This window comes from Eptesicus fuscus, chromosome 15 (genome assembly GCF_027574615.1).
Source record: "Eptesicus fuscus isolate TK198812 chromosome 15, DD_ASM_mEF_20220401, whole genome shotgun sequence".
In the NCBI taxonomy this organism is placed as follows: domain Eukaryota; kingdom Metazoa; phylum Chordata; class Mammalia; order Chiroptera; family Vespertilionidae; genus Eptesicus; species Eptesicus fuscus.
Genome location: NC_072487.1, coordinates 64,393,896 through 64,412,851, shown reverse-complemented (window position 1 = coordinate 64,412,851; position 18,956 = coordinate 64,393,896). Strand labels below are relative to the sequence as shown.

The 18,956-nt window shown below is 40.5% G+C and overlaps 1 protein-coding gene across 2 annotated transcripts in view; it reads right to left on the bottom strand.

Moving 5' to 3' along the window:
- C5 (complement C5) overlaps window positions 1-18,956 on the bottom strand; it is an 86,563-nt gene that overhangs the window by 29,542 nt on the left and 38,065 nt on the right. For both annotated transcript variants that reach the window (XM_054727018.1, XM_008152129.3), the window contains exons 19-27: window positions 17,026-17,099; window positions 16,198-16,337; window positions 14,960-15,184; window positions 12,610-12,670; window positions 6,610-6,699; window positions 4,956-5,168; window positions 4,424-4,499; window positions 2,119-2,278; window positions 226-321 (exon numbers count right to left, since the gene is read on the bottom strand). In XM_054727018.1, the coding sequence (XP_054582993.1) occupies window positions 226-321; window positions 2,119-2,278; window positions 4,424-4,499; window positions 4,956-5,168; window positions 6,610-6,699; window positions 12,610-12,670; window positions 14,960-15,184; window positions 16,198-16,337; window positions 17,026-17,099 (1,135 nt within the window). The remainder of the gene's footprint in view (window positions 1-225; window positions 322-2,118; window positions 2,279-4,423; window positions 4,500-4,955; window positions 5,169-6,609; window positions 6,700-12,609; window positions 12,671-14,959; window positions 15,185-16,197; window positions 16,338-17,025; window positions 17,100-18,956) is intronic.

Below are 18,956 nucleotides of genomic sequence, written 5' to 3'. Positions count from 1 at the left end.
ATAGCCTGTGAAAATGCACAATTGAATTCACCTGTCATATAGGCCTCAGTTGTCTCAACTGTCCAGTGCGTTAGATTAGGTGGACCCTAATGTATCATAATTCTGAAATCCTTTGATTCTGGAGTTATAGTTACCTTCAAGGTCTGTCTGCCTTTGCTATAAGGTTCAGAAATAGATGATGGGTGTTAGAAAAAAAAAAAAAAATCAACAAACCCTCTTACTTACCACTAGGGGGCATATATCAAAAGCCTTTCTCATTCCAATAACAGCAAAGGCTGTAAGATATAAGGCGTTCTCTTGGGCTTCAGTAGACAGGGTACCCTAAAAATAATTATAAAGGAGAGTGAAGTGGTGTCTTTAAAGCAAAATGATCTTGTTCTAATCTCCATTTTGAGCTTAATATCCCTCTCTCCCTTCATACCTTCTAGTTGGACAGCTTGACATTTCTTAGTAAACCCTGGGTCTTTCTTACTTCGTGTCTTCATGTGCCCTTCTCTCCCTCACCTCCCCACCCTGAAGCTCTACTTCATACCTCTTCAGCACATTCAAATTCTTCCCCTCCTTCAAACCCTGTTAAAATGAACAAAACAGCCCTAGCTGGTTTGGCTTAGTAGATGGAGCATCGGCCTGGGGACTATTCCAGCTAAGGGCCCTGCCTGGGTTATGGGCTTATGCAGTAGGCAGCCGATTAATGATTCTTCCTCATCACTGATATTTCTATCTCTCTCTCCCTCTCCCTTCACCTCTAAAATCAATAAAAACATTTTTTTAAAAAGTGAACAGAGCTCTCTCTAAAAAAAATACACAACACTATTCTGCCACTATTCTCCCATTTTTTTTTCCTCTTGAGGCAGTGACATTCCAATGCAATGCTTCTAAGACCTTCCATGAAGTGACCTCTAATACCTCTCCAGTTTTATTTCATGTCACTCACCCCTAACTCTCTTGGCCCCAGCTTTTTGAATGAACCATCCTCTCTCTCCACTTCAAAAATGCCAGGGATGCTCCATTTGGAACACTCTTCCTGACTCCCTCCTACCTAGCTCCCAGGAGGTTGGCAACTCATTTTTTGAAACTCCCCCAATCTAGGTTAGATCCCCTGCTTTCAATGAAACAATATTTCCATTTTCTAAACATGTACCTCACACTTGAAATTACCTACTCAATATCTCTGCTAGATCATAAGCTCTGTGACCTCAGTTGTGACCCTACCATGTAGTACTTAGTACACATTCAATTAACATTTACTGAGCAAATGAATAAACACACACATTAATATCTTGATTAGAATCATTAGTATTTTTACTCGACTTTCCATACTCGTGTGTGAGCTCCTTTGTGGCAGGACACTGCCTGGTCCATCCTTCCCACTCTTCCTCCCCCATGCTGCCCAAAATAGGCCCTGGCATGTATTAGGTGCTCAGTGAATAGTTGTTGAATGAATGTAGATAGATGGATGAATGGGATGGACATCTTAAGAAAAAATAATTGTTATAGCATTTTACCCTTCAAATGCCATTTGCAGTTGCCCCCTTACAATGAGGGAGTCCTAATTTGCTATTGGTCCAACAGAGGACCATTATGAGAGCTCCTTGTGTCTGATAAAAAATTTTCTAAGGAGTATAATATATTGGAGAAATATTGAAATTACTTTGTATGTCAAGCATATAAGTAGATTCTAATCTCAAACAACACTTTGTAATAAACTGACCTCAATCTCTCTTTCCAGCAGAGTGTAAAAAGGGGCCTTCCCATCTTTCATGATAACACTCTGCAGCCGTGACTTGTAAGAGGACTCGGAACTTCATGTACAGATTCCATACCAAGGGTACGTGGACAGTTAGTGCATTTTACCTGTTCCAGGATCTCAAGCACTTGCTCCCTATGAACTATCAATGCCTGTTATATAAGATGTCTAAGATATCACTTATCTGACCTATACTGGATGGTCTGAAGAGTAGTACAAGACCTTTCAAATTCTTTGCCTGTATACAAGAAAAGCTTCTTGCAGGAATATACACATATTTTTTCCTCTCTCCTTCATCCTAAAATAGGATGAGAATGAAATTCAAACTTGTAAACAAAACTATTGCTGATCTGAACATTTGGTTTCCTTACCCGTAATTTTAGTGGTTGATAATTGGAATATTTCTTGAAAGATCCATTTGCTAGTTGACAATGCTCAACCAACCAGGTTAAAGAATTACAAATTGAGCTTTGGTCCTGAGGTAAATATTTATGTAATTGTCCCAGTACTCTTAAAACAAAAGCTGTTAACCTTTAAGACAAAAATCAAATAAATAAACATTTAGAATCGAATCCCTTTTGGCTTTCACTTTACAGTGTGTTTTAGTTCATACAGTGTTTGTTCTTTAAAAGTAAACATTTTAAAACATGCAACTCCAAAGTAAGTTGTCATCATTTTACAAGAGAAGGGAAGATTTTAGGAAGATCTCCAAAGACATTCAGTCAACAAGTGGAAGCCACACATCTTCTGTGATTTCAATACTGTTAGCACATACACAAGCTAAAAATTAATGCCTGATGGGAAAAAAAATTAGATTAAAGACAATAATGGTAAAACAAATAGTATTGAGTCAAGGCACTGACCCATGAATACGAGATGTGGAAGAGCAAAATCATAAAATTCTAGATTATAAAATCTGTACAAACTATCAAATCTAAATCCCTGTCTGAGGCCTAAACACCCTTCCCGAGCATCCATGGGAGTGTTTATCTGCTTCCCCTTGAGTCATGTCATTGATTCAGGACTCACCATCTCACAATGAAGCTTTCATTGTCATAATTATTCAGTCAAAAATCAATTTAAGCCTTTACTAAAATCTCTCAAAGAATATCAGACAGGATCTAATTCACAGTCCCCATAATGACTCTTATACCTTCACTAGTAGCCCTGTGCACGAATCCATGTGCCAGTAGCTCGCTGCCGCCCTCCTGTAGCTCTCCGCCCACTGCCCCACCCTCCCGTAGCTCCCTCTGCCCTGACCACCACCCCTCATAGCTTGCTGCCCTACCCCCTCCTGTAGCTCTCTGCCACCCGCTTGTAGCTCACTGCCCCACCCTCCTGCTGATCTGTGATCCGGTCGTTATGCGGTTGGTCATTACACTTCACAGCATAACAACCATTTGCATACTACATCTTTATTATATAGGATTCCTCTCCTCTGGTTCCCTCACTCAACTGCCCTAGATCTGCCCATTCTTCAGTTCCTCAAATGCCTTTGAGACACTTGACTCCCTCCCTCACTTTAAAATTTTGTTTTCATTTTCCTTTAAAAAATGAAAGATATATTATTCATTGTACTTTTTGCATATTTCCTGTATTTCTTCCCTCCCCCCCCCCCAATTTTTGAAAGTATTCAGGTACAAGCCATTGTTTTCTATGTATCTATTTCTCTCAAGGAACTTATGGAATTGGGTCTAGGACAGTACACAAGTGTTTCTATGTTTTTGGCTGAACACTATCCACTCAGTTTTGCCCAGAACTCCTGAGAGGCTCTGGATATTTACTGGGAGGCTGTCTTCTTGGGGGAGTTTCTGTTCTCCAGGCATTTAGTTCCCAGCTTCTGTTGTGGTGGTTTTCAGTCTGGATCAGCACCCACGCACTGCATCCTGGTTGATGTGGCTCAGTGATTGAGCATCGACCATACAAATCGATCAGTTGTCTCCTGCACACCCCCTACTTGGGATTGAGCCCGCAACTGGGGCATATACCCTGACTGGGAATCGAACCAGAGACCTCTTGCTTCATGTGCATTGAATAAGGGAACAGAGAAAGACCTGAGGGAGGTAAAGAAGCCAGCCATGCTGATACCTGGGGAGAGCATTCCAGATAAAAGGAATAATGCAAAGGCCCTGAATTGGAAGCATGACTGGCATGTTTGAGGAACAGCAAGGAAGCCACTGGGGTGGCTTTCTTAATGAAAGAGAGTAGAAGGGGATACAGATGGGGAGATGAGGTGGGGACAGAACAGGGAGGGCCTTGTAAATCCCAGTAAGAACTTTGATAAGATGGGAAGGTTCTGAATGATTTTGAATGGCATGAACTAACTTAATGTTTCAACAAGGTCATTCCAGATGCTGTGCTGCATAGATTGAAGAGGGTCAAGAGCTGAAGCCAAAAAAACCTGAGGAGGCTAATGCCATAATCTAGGTGAGAGATAAGAGTGACTTAGATCAGGATGGTATAGTGCAGTTGGTAAGAAGTAGTCAAGTTGGCTGAAGGTTGCAGCCAAAAGCATTTACTGGATCAGATGTGGCTTGTAAGAAAAAGAGGGCAGTGAAGGATGACTAGGCTTTTAACCTGAGAAACTAGACAAATGAAGTTTACATTAAGGTTGTTATTCTTTAGTTAATTAATCAACTACTATATATAAAATGCAAATCAAAACCTTCTACTTACCAAGTACTAGCATCTCCACCTTTCCACATGCTATAAGAATAGTCAGGATTTTTGTAGGACATGATGCTTATCATCCCTAAGAGGCACCAGAAAAAGAAGAGAGTGCTTCATTGACCTCCATATCTACTCAGAGTGCTTCATTAGCCCCTGGATAATAAAGTGGTAAATTTCCCTTGATGTTGGGCAGTAAGCATATGCTCTGTGGCCAACATTGAACTTAGCAAAGGAAGATTACAAATTACCTGAATTGGGAATTATCAAGTAAAACATTCTGAGCTCATTCAAGAAGGGAGGAAGTGCTTTGGAATGCAGGTGTTTTGTCTCTCATCCATGCAATTTAGAAAGTTAAGCCAAAATGCAACAGCAAATAGTATTTATTCATATAGTAGAGTCTATCTTATGATTTTTTGCTGAAATACTTTTATAATTAAGCTTTTGTATAATTCATAACAACATAAATATTAGTTTAATTAAACTGTTGGTTTAAAAAACACAAGATTTTTATGTACAATATGTGAAATAGATAATTTACCTTCTTTTAATTTTCTCTTCAGGTATTGTTTTTCAATTAATGCATTTTGAAAATAAGTGTTCCAATAATCTCCTGTTTCCAGGTAGTGATAAACATAGAATACTGGGACTACGCTCATCAATTCCGCCTCTGCATTTCCCTTGGGGAGGTTGGCAAGCATATCAATGCCTTCCCGACTCAGAACTGCAGACATGACCTCACCCATAAGTAGTCCTAAAACACACACACAATTCAAAAGAGGCACAGTTAATTTCTATTAATTTCTGAGTAATAGTATATTTTAAATAGAGATAAGAGCAAGCATCCGTATTCTTTCCTTTTTATCTAGGCATTTGAATTACTTCTCAGAACTCGGGAGATAAAAAATAAAAGATTTGGTTAGGAAGATAGATTTTTTAAAAAACACATCAAAAGTAGGCTTATAATACCACTGTTAGAGTACAGCCAGCATGGCTCAGTGGTTGAGTGTTGACCTATGAACCAGTAGGTCATGGTTTGACTCTTGGTCAGAGCACATGCCCAAGTTGCAGGCTCCATCCCCAGTCTGGGATGTGCAGGAGTCAGCTGATCAATGATTCTCTCTCATCATTGATGTTTCTATCTCTCACTCCCTCTCCCTTCCTCTCTGAAATCAATAAAAATATATTTTAAAAAATACCACTGATGTATGGTGGTAAAATGGTGTAATACAGTGGGCAAATTACTTCATAGAGTACATGGCAAATTAATTGCCATTCAATCTAATAACATTAGACATAGTAAACCTTATTAATCAGTTGCTCCCCAAAGCAAAGCAAAGAATCTGAATTGTGAATGCTCTGTGAGTCCACAACTCACTATGCAAACCACTTTCTCATACACACAACAAGGTAGCACATGATTTAAAAAGTTAGTTGCCTGCCGAAGCCGGTTTGGCTCAGTGGATAGAGCGTCAGTCTGCGGACTGAAAGGTCCCAGGTTCGATTCCGGTCAAGGGCATGTGCATTGGTTGCGGGCACATCCCCGGTGGGGGGTGTGCAGGAGGCAGCTGGTGGATGTTTCTCTCTCATCGATGTTTCTAGCTCTCTATTCCCTCTCCCTTCCTCTCTGTAAAAAATCAATAAAAATATTTTTTAAAAAAAGTTAGTTGCCAGTACTAACATTCAGTGATTCCAAGTTCTTATCTGAGATAAAGTGTAATCAGGGCCTTCTATTACTTTGATGATATGTCATTGAATTGTAAAGGCTGGAGACCAGCAAAGCCACCACTTCTGCAAATGCAAAAGAACCCCCTGGGATTGGTACCTGAACAGAGCAGTGCTGCAGTTTTGGGGCCAATTGCAGTTCATAAGGCATTCTCTGGAGCAGGACTAGCCACTAAGCTCATGGAAAGTTCTTAAGTCTAGAAGCAGCTTCACCTGCATTGTAGAGAAGTCTTTGGGCCAATGACAGCCATCAATCTCCATCATGGAGAATAAGTCTCCATTGAAATCAGGCCAGTGGAAGAAGATAGTTGGAAAAGTGGTCAGGGATTTGAAGGAGGGAATAATTGTAGGGTGAATTTGTATATACCACTGAGTAGAGAAGAGGAGAAATAGAATAATCATGATGATATTTGAATTTTGTTTGAAGCAGAAAGTGAAATGATAAATAAAAATGGCATTTGTTAATTTACCTTTTACACTTACAATCCTTTTGACTTTTGTTTTGGGGACCAAATCTAATGGTACCCTGTATGGGAACTCCTTTTGTCTGCTAATGACACCTGAAATAAATTTTTAAAAAGTTATTAGATTTACACAGAATTCTTGAGGTAAGACTATTAGAAGATTATTTACAATATAGCTACCTTCAAAGAACTAAAACAAATAAAACTCTTTAATAATAACAATTTAAAAATTTTATAAGGGAGTTAAAAATAATTAAAAGATTTTTATAAAACCCTAGGCTTATGTAATCTCTTTAAATAAAAGATTAAATTTGACTGTAAGCTTTCTGGTTATTATAAAATAGGAAACAAATAGGTTATATAAATCTTATTCACCAGTATAAGTGAGGTAGTCATTTTGTCCAAAGAGAAAATTGTTCTTGGAACTGAAATCTAAAAATAACATATAATTCCTTAGTCAAGGAAATGTGAAGATTAGCTCCATTAGGAAACAGGCTCTGAAATTCTTTCCGCCATCTCTTCTCAGTCTTACTTAGATACTTGTTCTCTATACATTATAAGAGTTTTAGCACACCAGTATCAGAGCATTTTTCTACTATAATAACTCATTTATTTCATAAGGAGGATAATATTTACCATTTTACTGATAGAATAGCAAGGACTCTGCTAAGCTCTTTAAATGCAGTTTCATTAGATCCTCACAACATTCCTATATGCTAGGTCTTATTATTATTTTTATTTTATAGATGAGGAAACTGAGGCTTAGAAAGTAAATTGTTGAAGGTCACACAGCTACTACAGATGGACCTGTGATCTGTAATATTGCAGAGTCCACAGTAGTCATCACATATACTCCCATTGTCCTTCTAAGAAAGCTCTGTGAGGGCAGGAACCAGCTCTTATTGAATCCTGTAGTCCCAGCATTTAATACAGTCCCTGGCACATGGTAGATGCTTTAAAAAATAGTGACATTTTGCAATTTAATGAGCAGAGCCAAGTCACATGGCTTTGCAGAAGAGACAGGAACATTTCTCAGGTAACTTCTTTCTTCATTAATCTTTGATAAATGCTGAGGATATAATCTATATATATAAAATCCTAAGCAACCATTATGACTGAACAACCAGAACAACCAGCCAACCAGTCGCTATGACAGGCACTGACCACCAAGGGGCAGACACTCAACGCACGAGCTGCCCTCTGGTGGTCAGTGCGCTCCCACAGTCAACCTCCCATGGCCAGCTGGCGACATCGCCTGGCCTGGCGACTCTCGCCTCCTCTCCTGAAGGCCCCGGGCTGGGATGGGGAACCACGGGTGAGTGGCGGCGGACGTGACCCCTTTCCCAGAGGAGCCAAGGGTTAGCTCCCTCCTTGGGGATGGTGACAACCTCCCACGTCCTGTCCCTCTCCCTGGCCAGCGGGTTCTGATTGGCCCACCGCCTGCCCACCATGGTGGTGGCAAGGGAAGGAGGGGAGGGTGGGGGGGGAACCACGCAGTTTTGGGGTGCTAGCGTCGGCGTCCAGTGTCTGTTTCTTCTGCACCCGGCCCAGTGACCGATGCCTCCTCTCCCAACCCCGCCAGGGCCCTCAGGGCCCCGGGCTGGGATGAGGAACCGGGGGTGGGTGGCAGACGTGGACCCTTTCCCAGGGGGCCAAGGGCCAGCTCCCTCCTTCGTGCTAGTGGCCAACCTCCTGCACCCTGTCCCTCCCCCTGGCTGGCAGCCCCGATCGGCCTGGCCCTGATCACCAGCCAGGCCTAGGGATCACACCTGTGCACAAATTCATGCACCGGGCCTCTAGTATTAAAATAAAACTCGGTGGATACAATTAAGAGGTTTGCAGTGTCACTGAAAGAGCATGGAGTCCAGAAAGAACTTACTCTATATGTGACTATGGGCAAGACACTTAGTCTTTCTATGCCTTGTTTTTACTTGTCAGTTACATAATGGTAATAATATTTTCCTCAAAGGGGCTTTGTGAGGGTAAAAATAATATAAACAAAGAATCTGGCAAACAGTTCATGCACTATATATGGTACTTAATGACAATAGGTTTTTTAAAATTATCTTAATTTGATCCATTTTTCCCATCAATACCTGTTCTTGACTATTTCAATTCTCATTATCAACTCTCCTATGAGATGGAAAAAGTACAGAAGAGAAAGCTAACACTAAGAGAAGTCCATTTTACTTCTTGCCAGACATAAAAACATCCAATATAAAGGTAGATGCCAGACAGATTAAAACATTTAAAAGTTAAATCTGTGAAACTAATAAAATATACAGCAATATCTTTGTTAACTAAGGGTGTGGAAAGGCTTCTTAACAACCCCCACCCCAAATATATAAATAATAAAATGAAATGAATTTGACTATATCCAGCATTAAAAATTACTGTTCAAAACATACAATGGTTCATTATTGCATGAAGAAGTATATCAGAGATAAAATCTATGAGAAATATACAAGAAAACCCAAATTAAAAAAATAGAAAAAAAGTGTGAAAGGTAGGGATAAGTAATTTATAGATTGGAAGCCCAAATGGCCAATACCTATATGAAGAAATGTCTAAAATCAATGGTAATCAGAAGAATCCAAATTAAAACAATAATGAAATATCACTTTCTACCCCTCAAAAGTGGTACATTTTAGCGAGGCAAATGATACCAAATGTTGCTGAGGATGTGGAGATATGAAAACCCTTATACAGTGCTGGTGGGAGTATAAATAGTACAACCATTATGAAGAGCAATATGACAGAAGTATATGACATTCAATTTATGTATGCTCTTTGACCCAGCAGTCCCAATCCTGGGTGCATAGTCCAGGTAAATGCACACACAAATTCACAAAGGGAGATTCATAGGATGTCTACTACAGCATTGTTTATGGTAGTGGGGAATCCATCAATAAGGGATGGCTGAGTAAAACTGTGGTGGACTATACTTTGAAATAACATTTATGAAGCATTGAATTAAATGTATATATTGCATTAAAGATATTTCTTTAAAACAGAGTATTAAGAAATAGAGCAGGATCTATATAGCACAGTACATTTTATATGTTAGAACCAACATTATGTCCCTACTCAAAGGTATATATCAAGCAAGCATTTTAAGTGGGAGCATTTGGAGGAAGGAAAAATGGGAGTGGGGGTCAAGAATGAAAGGAGGAGCGCCGAAACCGGTTTGGCTCAGTGGATAGAGCGTCAGCCTGCGGACTGGAAGGTCCCAGGTTCGATTCCGGTCAAGGGCATGTACCTTGGTTGCGGGCACATCCCCAGTAGGGGTTGTGCAAGAGGCAGCTGATCGATGTTTCTCTATCATCGATGTTTCTAACTCTCTATCCCTCTCTCTTCCTCTCTGTGAAAAATCAATAAAATATATTATAAAAAAAAAAAAAAAAAGAATGAAAGGAGGAAATAAAAGATAAGAGGGGTCTGCCCAGACCAATGATAAATAGTGTGCTAGGAAGTGGGGTGGGGGTCACATCTGAGATATGAAAATAGTAAGGGGAAAGGGTTTGTCAAGGAGAGAAAGTAGAACTGACAATAGGGCTAGTCTTAAGTTTTGAGTCCACGGTAGTGTTTGGTCTCTTTTAAGTTGTTGTCACACAATGTTAATTACTATTACTTTATAATTTGTTCTGATACCTCATTCTTCCTCACTGATATATTTTTCAGATTTCTTCTAATGTTATTATTCATTTACTTTTCCAAATATATCTTAGCTTAAAAAAAAACTAAACTCTAAAAGTTTTATCCTGGTATAGCAATTCCAATATATATGTATTTAAAGTATTTAATAAAATCTCTGAAATAAATTTGACAGAACTGATTGCCATCATTACCTTATTTAGCATTCTAGAAAGTAACAAAGCTGCCTAAATCTAAATTGTCTAAAATGTAAGAGGAAAAAGTTATATGACAAAATTGGCAAGAGGCATATATTTTTTTTAAGCAAGGTTTTTGATGGAGAGATCTATTCCCAGATAAAAGATCATTTATTCCCATCTTGTGGCCCTGATGTTCATAGGTAGGATGGGTAAGACAGGGCTGTTTCGGAAAGCTGTTTTGCAATAATCCTATCTAATAATAGAGTAATATGCAAATTAGGCGTCACTCCGACAAAACGGCGGCCCCCTTACCCACAAGATGGCGGTGCCCAGTCCCCTCAGCCCCACTGCTGGAGTGTCTGGCCTGTCCCACCAGCAAACAGAGCACTGAGAGCAGGGCATGGTTGCTTCCTTAGTGCTGCTGCAGTGGGAAGCCGCCAGGCCCTGCACAAACGAAGCCGGTAGAGGATCAGGGCCTGGAGTCTTCCCGATGGTCACCGGGGTGATCAGGAAGACGCCAGGCACTGCCTATATGGAGCCGGCGGAGGAGCAGGGCCTGTCACCACAGCGCACACAGAGCCGGCGGAGGGCAGGGCCTGGAGTCTTCCCGTTGGTCCCCGTGGCGATTGGGAAGATGCCAGGCCCTGCGCACAGGGAGCTGGCGGAGGAGCAGGGCCTGTCGCGTGGTGATGGGGAAGACGCCAGGCCCTGCACACAAGGAGCCAGTGGAGGAGCAGGGCATGGAGTCTTCCCGATGGTCGCCGCGGTGCTAGCACAGAGCTGGCGGAGGAGCGGGGCCTGGAGTCTTCCTGTTGGTCGCCGTGGCGATTGGGAAGACGCCAGGCCCTGCGCACAAGGAGCCAGTGGAGGGCAGGGCATGGCGTCTTCCCGATGGTCGCTGAGTCGGGAAGACTCCAGTGCCAGCAGAGCAGGGCATGGCGGCTTCCTGATCTCGGCAGCTGGGAAGCCGCCAGGCCCTGCAAAGCCAGGCATGGCGGCTTCCTTAGTGGGGCAGTGGCAGGGAAGTCCCCAGACATGGCAGACAGAGCCCAGACAGCAGGGCTTGGGGGCTTCCTTAGTGGGCAGTGGCGGTGGGAACACCCCCAGGCCCTGCAGACAGAGCCTGGACAACAGGGCATGGGGGCTTCCTTAGTGTGTCCGTGTCTGGGAAGCCCCCAGGCCAGGCAGACAGAGCACACTGCAGGGCATTGGGGCTTTCTTCACATGGCACATGGCAGCAGCAGGCAGAGAGCCATAGCAGGGCATGGGGGCTTCATCTCCATGGCTGCAGGGAAACCTCCAGGCCCCGCAGTGAGCAAAGAACCATGGGGAGTGGGCCTAAGCCATTAGTAGGATATCCTCTGAGAGCTCCTGGATTGTAGAGGGTGCAGGTTGGGCTGAGGGACCCCCGTGCACGAATTTCGTGCACCGGGCCTCTAGTGTTAGTATAACAGGCACAAGGGTAAAAAAGAGGAAAAGCCAAAGAATGCAGTGGCTCTGAGTCATGACTTAACTGTTTGAGGCTAAAATCCTCAGAACTTAAGGATATCTCTTCCCACATATCCCCCATAGTGGGCAAGCTGGGAGTAAATAAAATTAGAGAAAAACACTAGTGTATGGATACATGTATATACATGGGACAGATTTTTCTTTTGCTACTCTGTTGAAGTCACCTTATTCAAGTTTATGATACTCAGTTAGTTTAAAATATTAAGGTCTTAATTCTTTACTTTCCTGGAGGAAATGGCACTCTGAAGTAAACTTTTTATTAAATCACCATTGCTATATCACCGAAAGAAAGGAAAAATTATTCAATGCAATAATAAGGTAAATTTTAACCATTTAATAAGAACATGAAGTCTGTCTCTTTTTGTTGAAAAGATTTAACTGAGCATATTATAAATTTCATAAAGAGATAATGTATTTAGACCTTGACTAAGTGCTCAAATGTTTGCAAAATTCTAACGTTGAGAAGATTCAGAAGATCTCAGTGAAGGAAAAAGGGATGCAGGAACAAGGAGAAACTGTTTGTAAAGTGATTAATTAGCATCGTGTTATCAAATAATGCATGTTAAGTATGTGAATCACTTTTTAAAAAAATATATTTTTATTGATTTTAGAGAGGAAAGGAGAGCAAAAGATAACATGTAAAATACAAAATTATTTTACTTACCATAAGTACCCTTTGGGTCCAGAGTAATACCAGCGTAACTTTCCTTTTTGACACCTTCTGGCTAAAATAATGACAGAAAACATTCAATTAAGAACATAATTAAATCTATATGATCTCAATTCTTAGGTCAATTTGACCACTTTTCCAATTAAAAAAATCCTTTTTGCAAATGGGAGTGTAATGCAAAGCATGTTTAAATACTTAAACGCATAAATTCAAGAATAAGATTTTTCTGGCTATTTACATAATAATCAGAGCAAACACTAAATAGAAGTTACTATAAGCCAGGCAATTGACCTAAGTGCTTTGTATGTATTAGTTTATTTAACCTCAAAAATACTCTATGAAGTAGGTGCTATTATTACTGCCATTTGACAGATGAGGAAACGGTCACACAGAGCGATCACAAAACTTATCCAATGGCACAATGCTAGGAAGTGATGGAGCCAGGATTCAAACAGGGGCAGCCTGGCTCCAGAGTCTGCATATGGAACCACCATGTAAGGATGAATAGAACAAGCCTTGCACAAAATAAGTTAATGTATGTTTACTGAAGTGAATTTCATGGATGAAGTCAGAACTCAGAGAATGAAGACTGTGAACCTTGAGAAAGAAGAAACCTACTAAGAAGGTCTTCTGGTGGCTAGCTGGGCTCAAATTAAATAACAAAAACAGAGCCTAGCAGCCATTTATATTCTGGAGCCTCTCACACAAACTGCCTGCCTCTGCACTGAACTGCCTGCACTGTATTCTGCCATCTGAGCCAGGCCTTATAAAGGAGTTCTTGGAATCCTACAATAGAACTGAAGCTTTTCCTATCCAATTGGAGCTGCACAGCTCCAACCAACCAGAGTGGCTCTATTCTGAACAATCAAGACAGTGCCTTTTGGACCAATCACACTACAAAGATTTGGAATTCTCATTTGCATGAGGACAGACCAATTAGGGAGCAGGGGTGGAAACTTCTGTCTATATAAGCCAGTTTAACCTCTGGCTCTGAAAGCACAGTTTCTCTTTCCACAGAAGACTGAAGACTGCATTTCCCTGGCTCAGCTGAAACACAGATGTCTTTGGGAGCAGGGTGGAGTAGACCAGTGCAGGCCAGAGCAGCCTGGCACAGAATGGAGCAGATCAAATCACAGCAGAGCAAACCAAATCACACAGCACAAAGCAAACCAGGAAGAAGCAGAGCAGAGCAGACCATTGAGGAGCAGACTAGCCAGTCGAGGGGCCTGGCTCCAGGGCCACTTGGCCCTGTGGCTGCCTCATAGCCATACTATATCACAATAGAGCTGTTTTGCACTGAATAAAGTTTCCTTCCAGCACCCCAAATTGGGGATTCCTGTTGCAGTTGAAGTGGTGCCAATGACCATAGGTTGACAAAACCTAGGAAGACACAGTTCTGTCATTAACTAGCCATGTGACCCTGGGCAAGAATCTTAATAAGATAACATGAAGATACTCGATGGGTAAATCGTACTTAATAAATGATTGTTTGTTTTTTTGACCTGTTCCTGTCAAAACAACCTATAGTTTTAACCTATAGTTATAAACCTTACTTATTTATAAAATGGACTGTAAATTATAAACTATGCATATGTATTAGTTTATTTAATCTCAAAAATACTCTTATGCTGAAACCAGTTTGGCTCAGTGGATAGAGCGTCGGCCTGTGGACTGAAGGGTCCCAGGTTCGATTCTGGTCAAGGGCATGTACCTTGGTTGCGGGCACATCCCCAGTGGGGGGTGTGCAAGAGGCAGCTGATCAATGTTTCTAAATAACAAAATAGCTCCAACCAACCAGAGTGTTATCCCTCTCTCTTCCTCTCTGTAAAAATTAATAAAATATATTTTAAAAAAAAAGAGTTGGAGAATCTCATCTCTCCTTTAAAAAAAAAAAATACTCTTATGAAATACTAGCGCATGTATTATTTATACCCCTAGTGGCTAGTATAATATCTAGCACATAGATTTCAAGAACACACATTCTAAATGTGTCGGGGAGGGGATGCCTGGAAGGCTATATACCAAATTATTAAAATTGAATAGCTCTGGGTATGGGGATTAATTTTCTTTATGTTTTTTCAATATTCTATATTTTCTACAATAAGCACGTTTTATTTAATTTAAAATTTTAAATAATAATTTCAAAGTTAAGAAAAGTTACAAGAATAGTACAAAAAAGATCCAAGATAACTCCCACCCAGATTCCCCAAGTGTAAACATTTTGTTACATGTACATTCTAATTTTCTGTGTACCTACTGAATTACTAAGCATAAGTTGCTGATAACGTTTTTTCGGAAAGAAAAACGTGATTTTTAAAAGAATCAGGAAAAACATGTTTCTTACCACCACTCGTAATGTTTTTACTAAGATTTCTTTTCCCAGTGAAGTCTCCAGTGAAAAGTTGATCTTGTGGAGGCCAATTTCCAGAGGAAGCACAGTAAAGGTCACCAAATGACTAGAGGAGCCCTCTATTTTCTGCTGCAGACATTTGGAAGTTTTTCTCCCCTGATGGCTGACTGGGCTTCCTGATGAACAGATTCCCTCCACAGCAGACATTGTAACACAGAACTGAAATATCACCAATGAACAATTATATCAAAACACTTTATAAGGAAAGTATGCCCTTTGTTCATCTGGACACAATTCTTCCCTGATACTTTTATAGTGTTAAATAATCCCTTAGATTCTAAGGCACAGGAGAAAGCTCACTTTTGAGTTTTTAAAACATACAAGTTGCTGTAGACCTTAGCAATGTGAAGGGATATCTAGAAAGCTCAACACTGCTCAGAAATATCTTACTTTCCTTACACTGTTACCTACTAAGTCAGGGGCAAAGCTACTGAAGTTCTTTGTGCATTGGTACACTGTCTCTTTGTATTGTAGACAGTGGGAACCCCAGGCTCAGCTATTTTGTGTTACTCATTTTTCTGTCTTTTAGCTCAGTCCTTGTATGCTACAAATGGTTTTATGAAAGAATTAAAACTCTCATCTCTTGGCATTAAGGTCCTGCCCAATATGTCCCAAAATTAATTTTCCAATCTTACCTTTTAACTTCCCACTTATACCTAATTTTACAACAAGACTCTGATTCCAGAAAGACTTAGGTTCAAATCTTGGCTATTCCTTTTACTGCATAATGAGAGCAGATTGTAAGACCTCTTTCATTCTCCCTGTCCCCATATTTATAGTAGGGATAACAGTAGATACTAACTGGCTCAAATAGTGAATACTTTTCATCTTCCTTCCAAAATCTAGTGAACTGAGAGAATTGAAAACTATACCCAAAAGAATAAATCCATAATAACCAGAATAAATTAAGCAGGGAAACAAGAAAGAATGCCAATATTCAACTAATTTTGAGGAATTTCTCAAAAATAAAAAGTTCCTTCTTGCTCTTCAGAAACACAAACTACCAAGGTGTTTGGGGCCAGTAATTAAAGAAATCTATTGGGTCATATTGGTTTATATTGTTGAACTGAGTTTTTATTTGTTTGTGTATGTGATAATTCCATTAACAGAATTCTCAGAAAGTTAGAGAATTTTTATTTACTTATTTGCACATCTCATAAATACCTACTTACCCTTATCCCAGACAACCTATAGTTGTAAACAGTTCCTTTCAATTGGATCTGTTCCCCTCGTACAACAGAATATGGTATATTCATTTCCAGGAATACATCTTTGAATACCTTTGTCTTGACAATATCAGAAACACATATACCTTCAGCACAAAGTAAAAGCAAAGTAGAAGCATATTAGGAAATTCCTATAGTATTTTATTGGTACTAAAATGTCTCACATTTGCTTTGCTTCAAGAAAAAAAATTAGATCATGGTTTTTCATTATTGTCACCCATGTCCTTAAATTTTCTATTCGTTGATCTCTATCTCAGTAATTATTGGTATTAACAGAAAACTTTATTTGTCCAACAAATATTGAATTCTATTTAAGGCATGAGATTTTCAACTAAAGCACCAAATCTCTTTTTAGATATTTATCATTGGCTCCACTTAATGGGTGTAAAATTTTTATTATGGAAACCAATATTTTATAAAAACAAAAAATAGCAAACAAACAAAATCAATCCTGAAATTATTTATAAAGTATCTGAGAAAAATGAAAGAAAATAGGGGCCTCACATCAGCATTTAAAGAATGATGGCTTTATAGAAGAGCAAAAGAGGAAGTAGATATGGTAAAAAATGTGAGCATATCTAAACCTTTTTGTAATACATTTAAAAGAATATTATTTAAAATGTCACCACTAAGTCCTGGGTAAACTAAATAGATAATAACACAAATACTATATTTTTTCAATGATGGCAAAAACACAGCATTATACAAAGCATCAAACTACATTTTGATAACCAAATCACTACTTAAAAGAGTATGTAACTTAAGCTTGCTTACCACTATCTGAAATGCCAACACCTTGAATTTCCCAGGTAGTTAGAGAATCAGGTAGCACTAACTGCAACTCCTTTCTGAAAGTGAAAAAGTTAATGTTCAAATACAGTGAAATATCAATAAATCCAAATGGACAGCATTCATTAACAGAATTTTTGTTTCATACTACTTTAGAAAAAAAATTAAAGCAAAATAAAAATCACATCAGTTATTAAGGAAAATCAAGCAAGAAAAATATATTCTGTAAGTCTACTTGTTGATTTTTCTTGTGCTATTTTTTTTTTAAATCCTCACTAGAGGATATTTTCCCATTGATTTTTAGAGTTGAAGAGAGAGGGAAAGACAGAGAGAAATATCAATGTGAGAGAAACACATCGATTGGTTGCCTCCTGCACTCGCCCATACTAGGGCCCGAACCAGGGAGGAGCCTGCAACTGAGGTACGTGCCCATGATTGGAATCGAACCTGGGACCCTTTGGTCTGCAGGCTGACACTCTATCCACTGAGCCAAATTGGCTAGGGCAATCTACTTGTTTTATGTTTTGAGATTTTTCTCTTGATAAATGAGAATTCAAATTCAGAAGTATGCCTTTGAAACATTGCAAATTCAAAACACACAAAAAAAGAAAAATTATGTTCATTATGTAGTATGTTCTAAAATAGGGAAGCAAAGTAATGCATCTTAACAGTGCTCATAAAGTTGATATAACTAAAAATTTCTGGTTAAGTTTATATATTTATTTATTTCATTCAACAAACAGCTATTGTCCACCAATTTTGTGTCAAGCATAGTGCTAAGTGCTGAGTATACAGCTCGTAAAAGATGTAGTTCGCTCAAGCAGTTTACAGTCTAGTGGAAAAAACAGTTCAGTAAATAAATTCCAATCCTACCTAATAAAAGAGTAATATGTGAATTGACCCTAACTCCGCTACACCCACAAGCCACGCCCACCAGCCACGCCCACCAGCCAATCAGGAGCAAATAAGCAAATAAACTCAACCAAGATGGCTACAGCCACAGAGAACAGGAGGGAGGCTTGGGTTTCCCCGGTAACAAAGGAAGCCAAGCTTTCTGCATGCCGTTGCAGGCCTAAGCCTCCACTCAAGACTACAAAGTTTCAATTATAGAAGGTAAACAAATCCAAACAGAAATGGCGGCAGCCACTGAGCTGGAAAGAGCGGGAGGCTTGAGTTTCCCCCGGCAATGAAGGAAGCAAAGCTTCTGCAGCCCTGGCTGGCCTAGGCCTCTGCTCCAGGCTACAAAGTTTCTATTATAGAAGAACACAAACCCCAAAAGAAATGGCTGCTGGCCACGGAGCAAGCAGGAGGCTTGGCTCTGCTCCAGGCTACAAAGTTTCAATTGTGGAAGGTAAATAAATTCCAGATACCAGGGCCTCTGCTTGGGTTGCCAGGGGGCGTGGCTGGCCTGCAAACCACTACAGGCCCTTCACCCAGGCCGCCCCACACCCCAAGGGAACCCCCACCCTGATCCGGGATACCCTTAAGGGCAAACCAGCTGGCCCCCACCCATGCACCAGGCCTCTATCCTATCTAATAAAAGAGTAATATGCAGATTGACCATCACTCCAATACACAATATGGCTGCTCCCATGTGGTCAAAGATCCTGTCCCCATGTGGACACAAGATGGCCACCACAAGATGGCCAGCAGGGGAGGGCAGTTGGGAGGGACCAGGCCTGCAAGGGAGGGCAGTTGGGGGAAATCAAGCCTGCAGGGGAGGGCAGTTAGGGGTGACCAGGCCAGCAGAGGAGGGAAGTTGGGGGTGACCAGGCCTGCAGGGAAGGGCAGTTGGGTGGGACCCAGGCCTGCAGGGGAGAGCAGTTGGGGGGACCAGGCCTGCAGGGGAGGGCAGTTAGGGGTAAACACGCTGGCAGGGGAGCAGTTAGGCATCAATCAGGCTGGCAGGGGAGTGG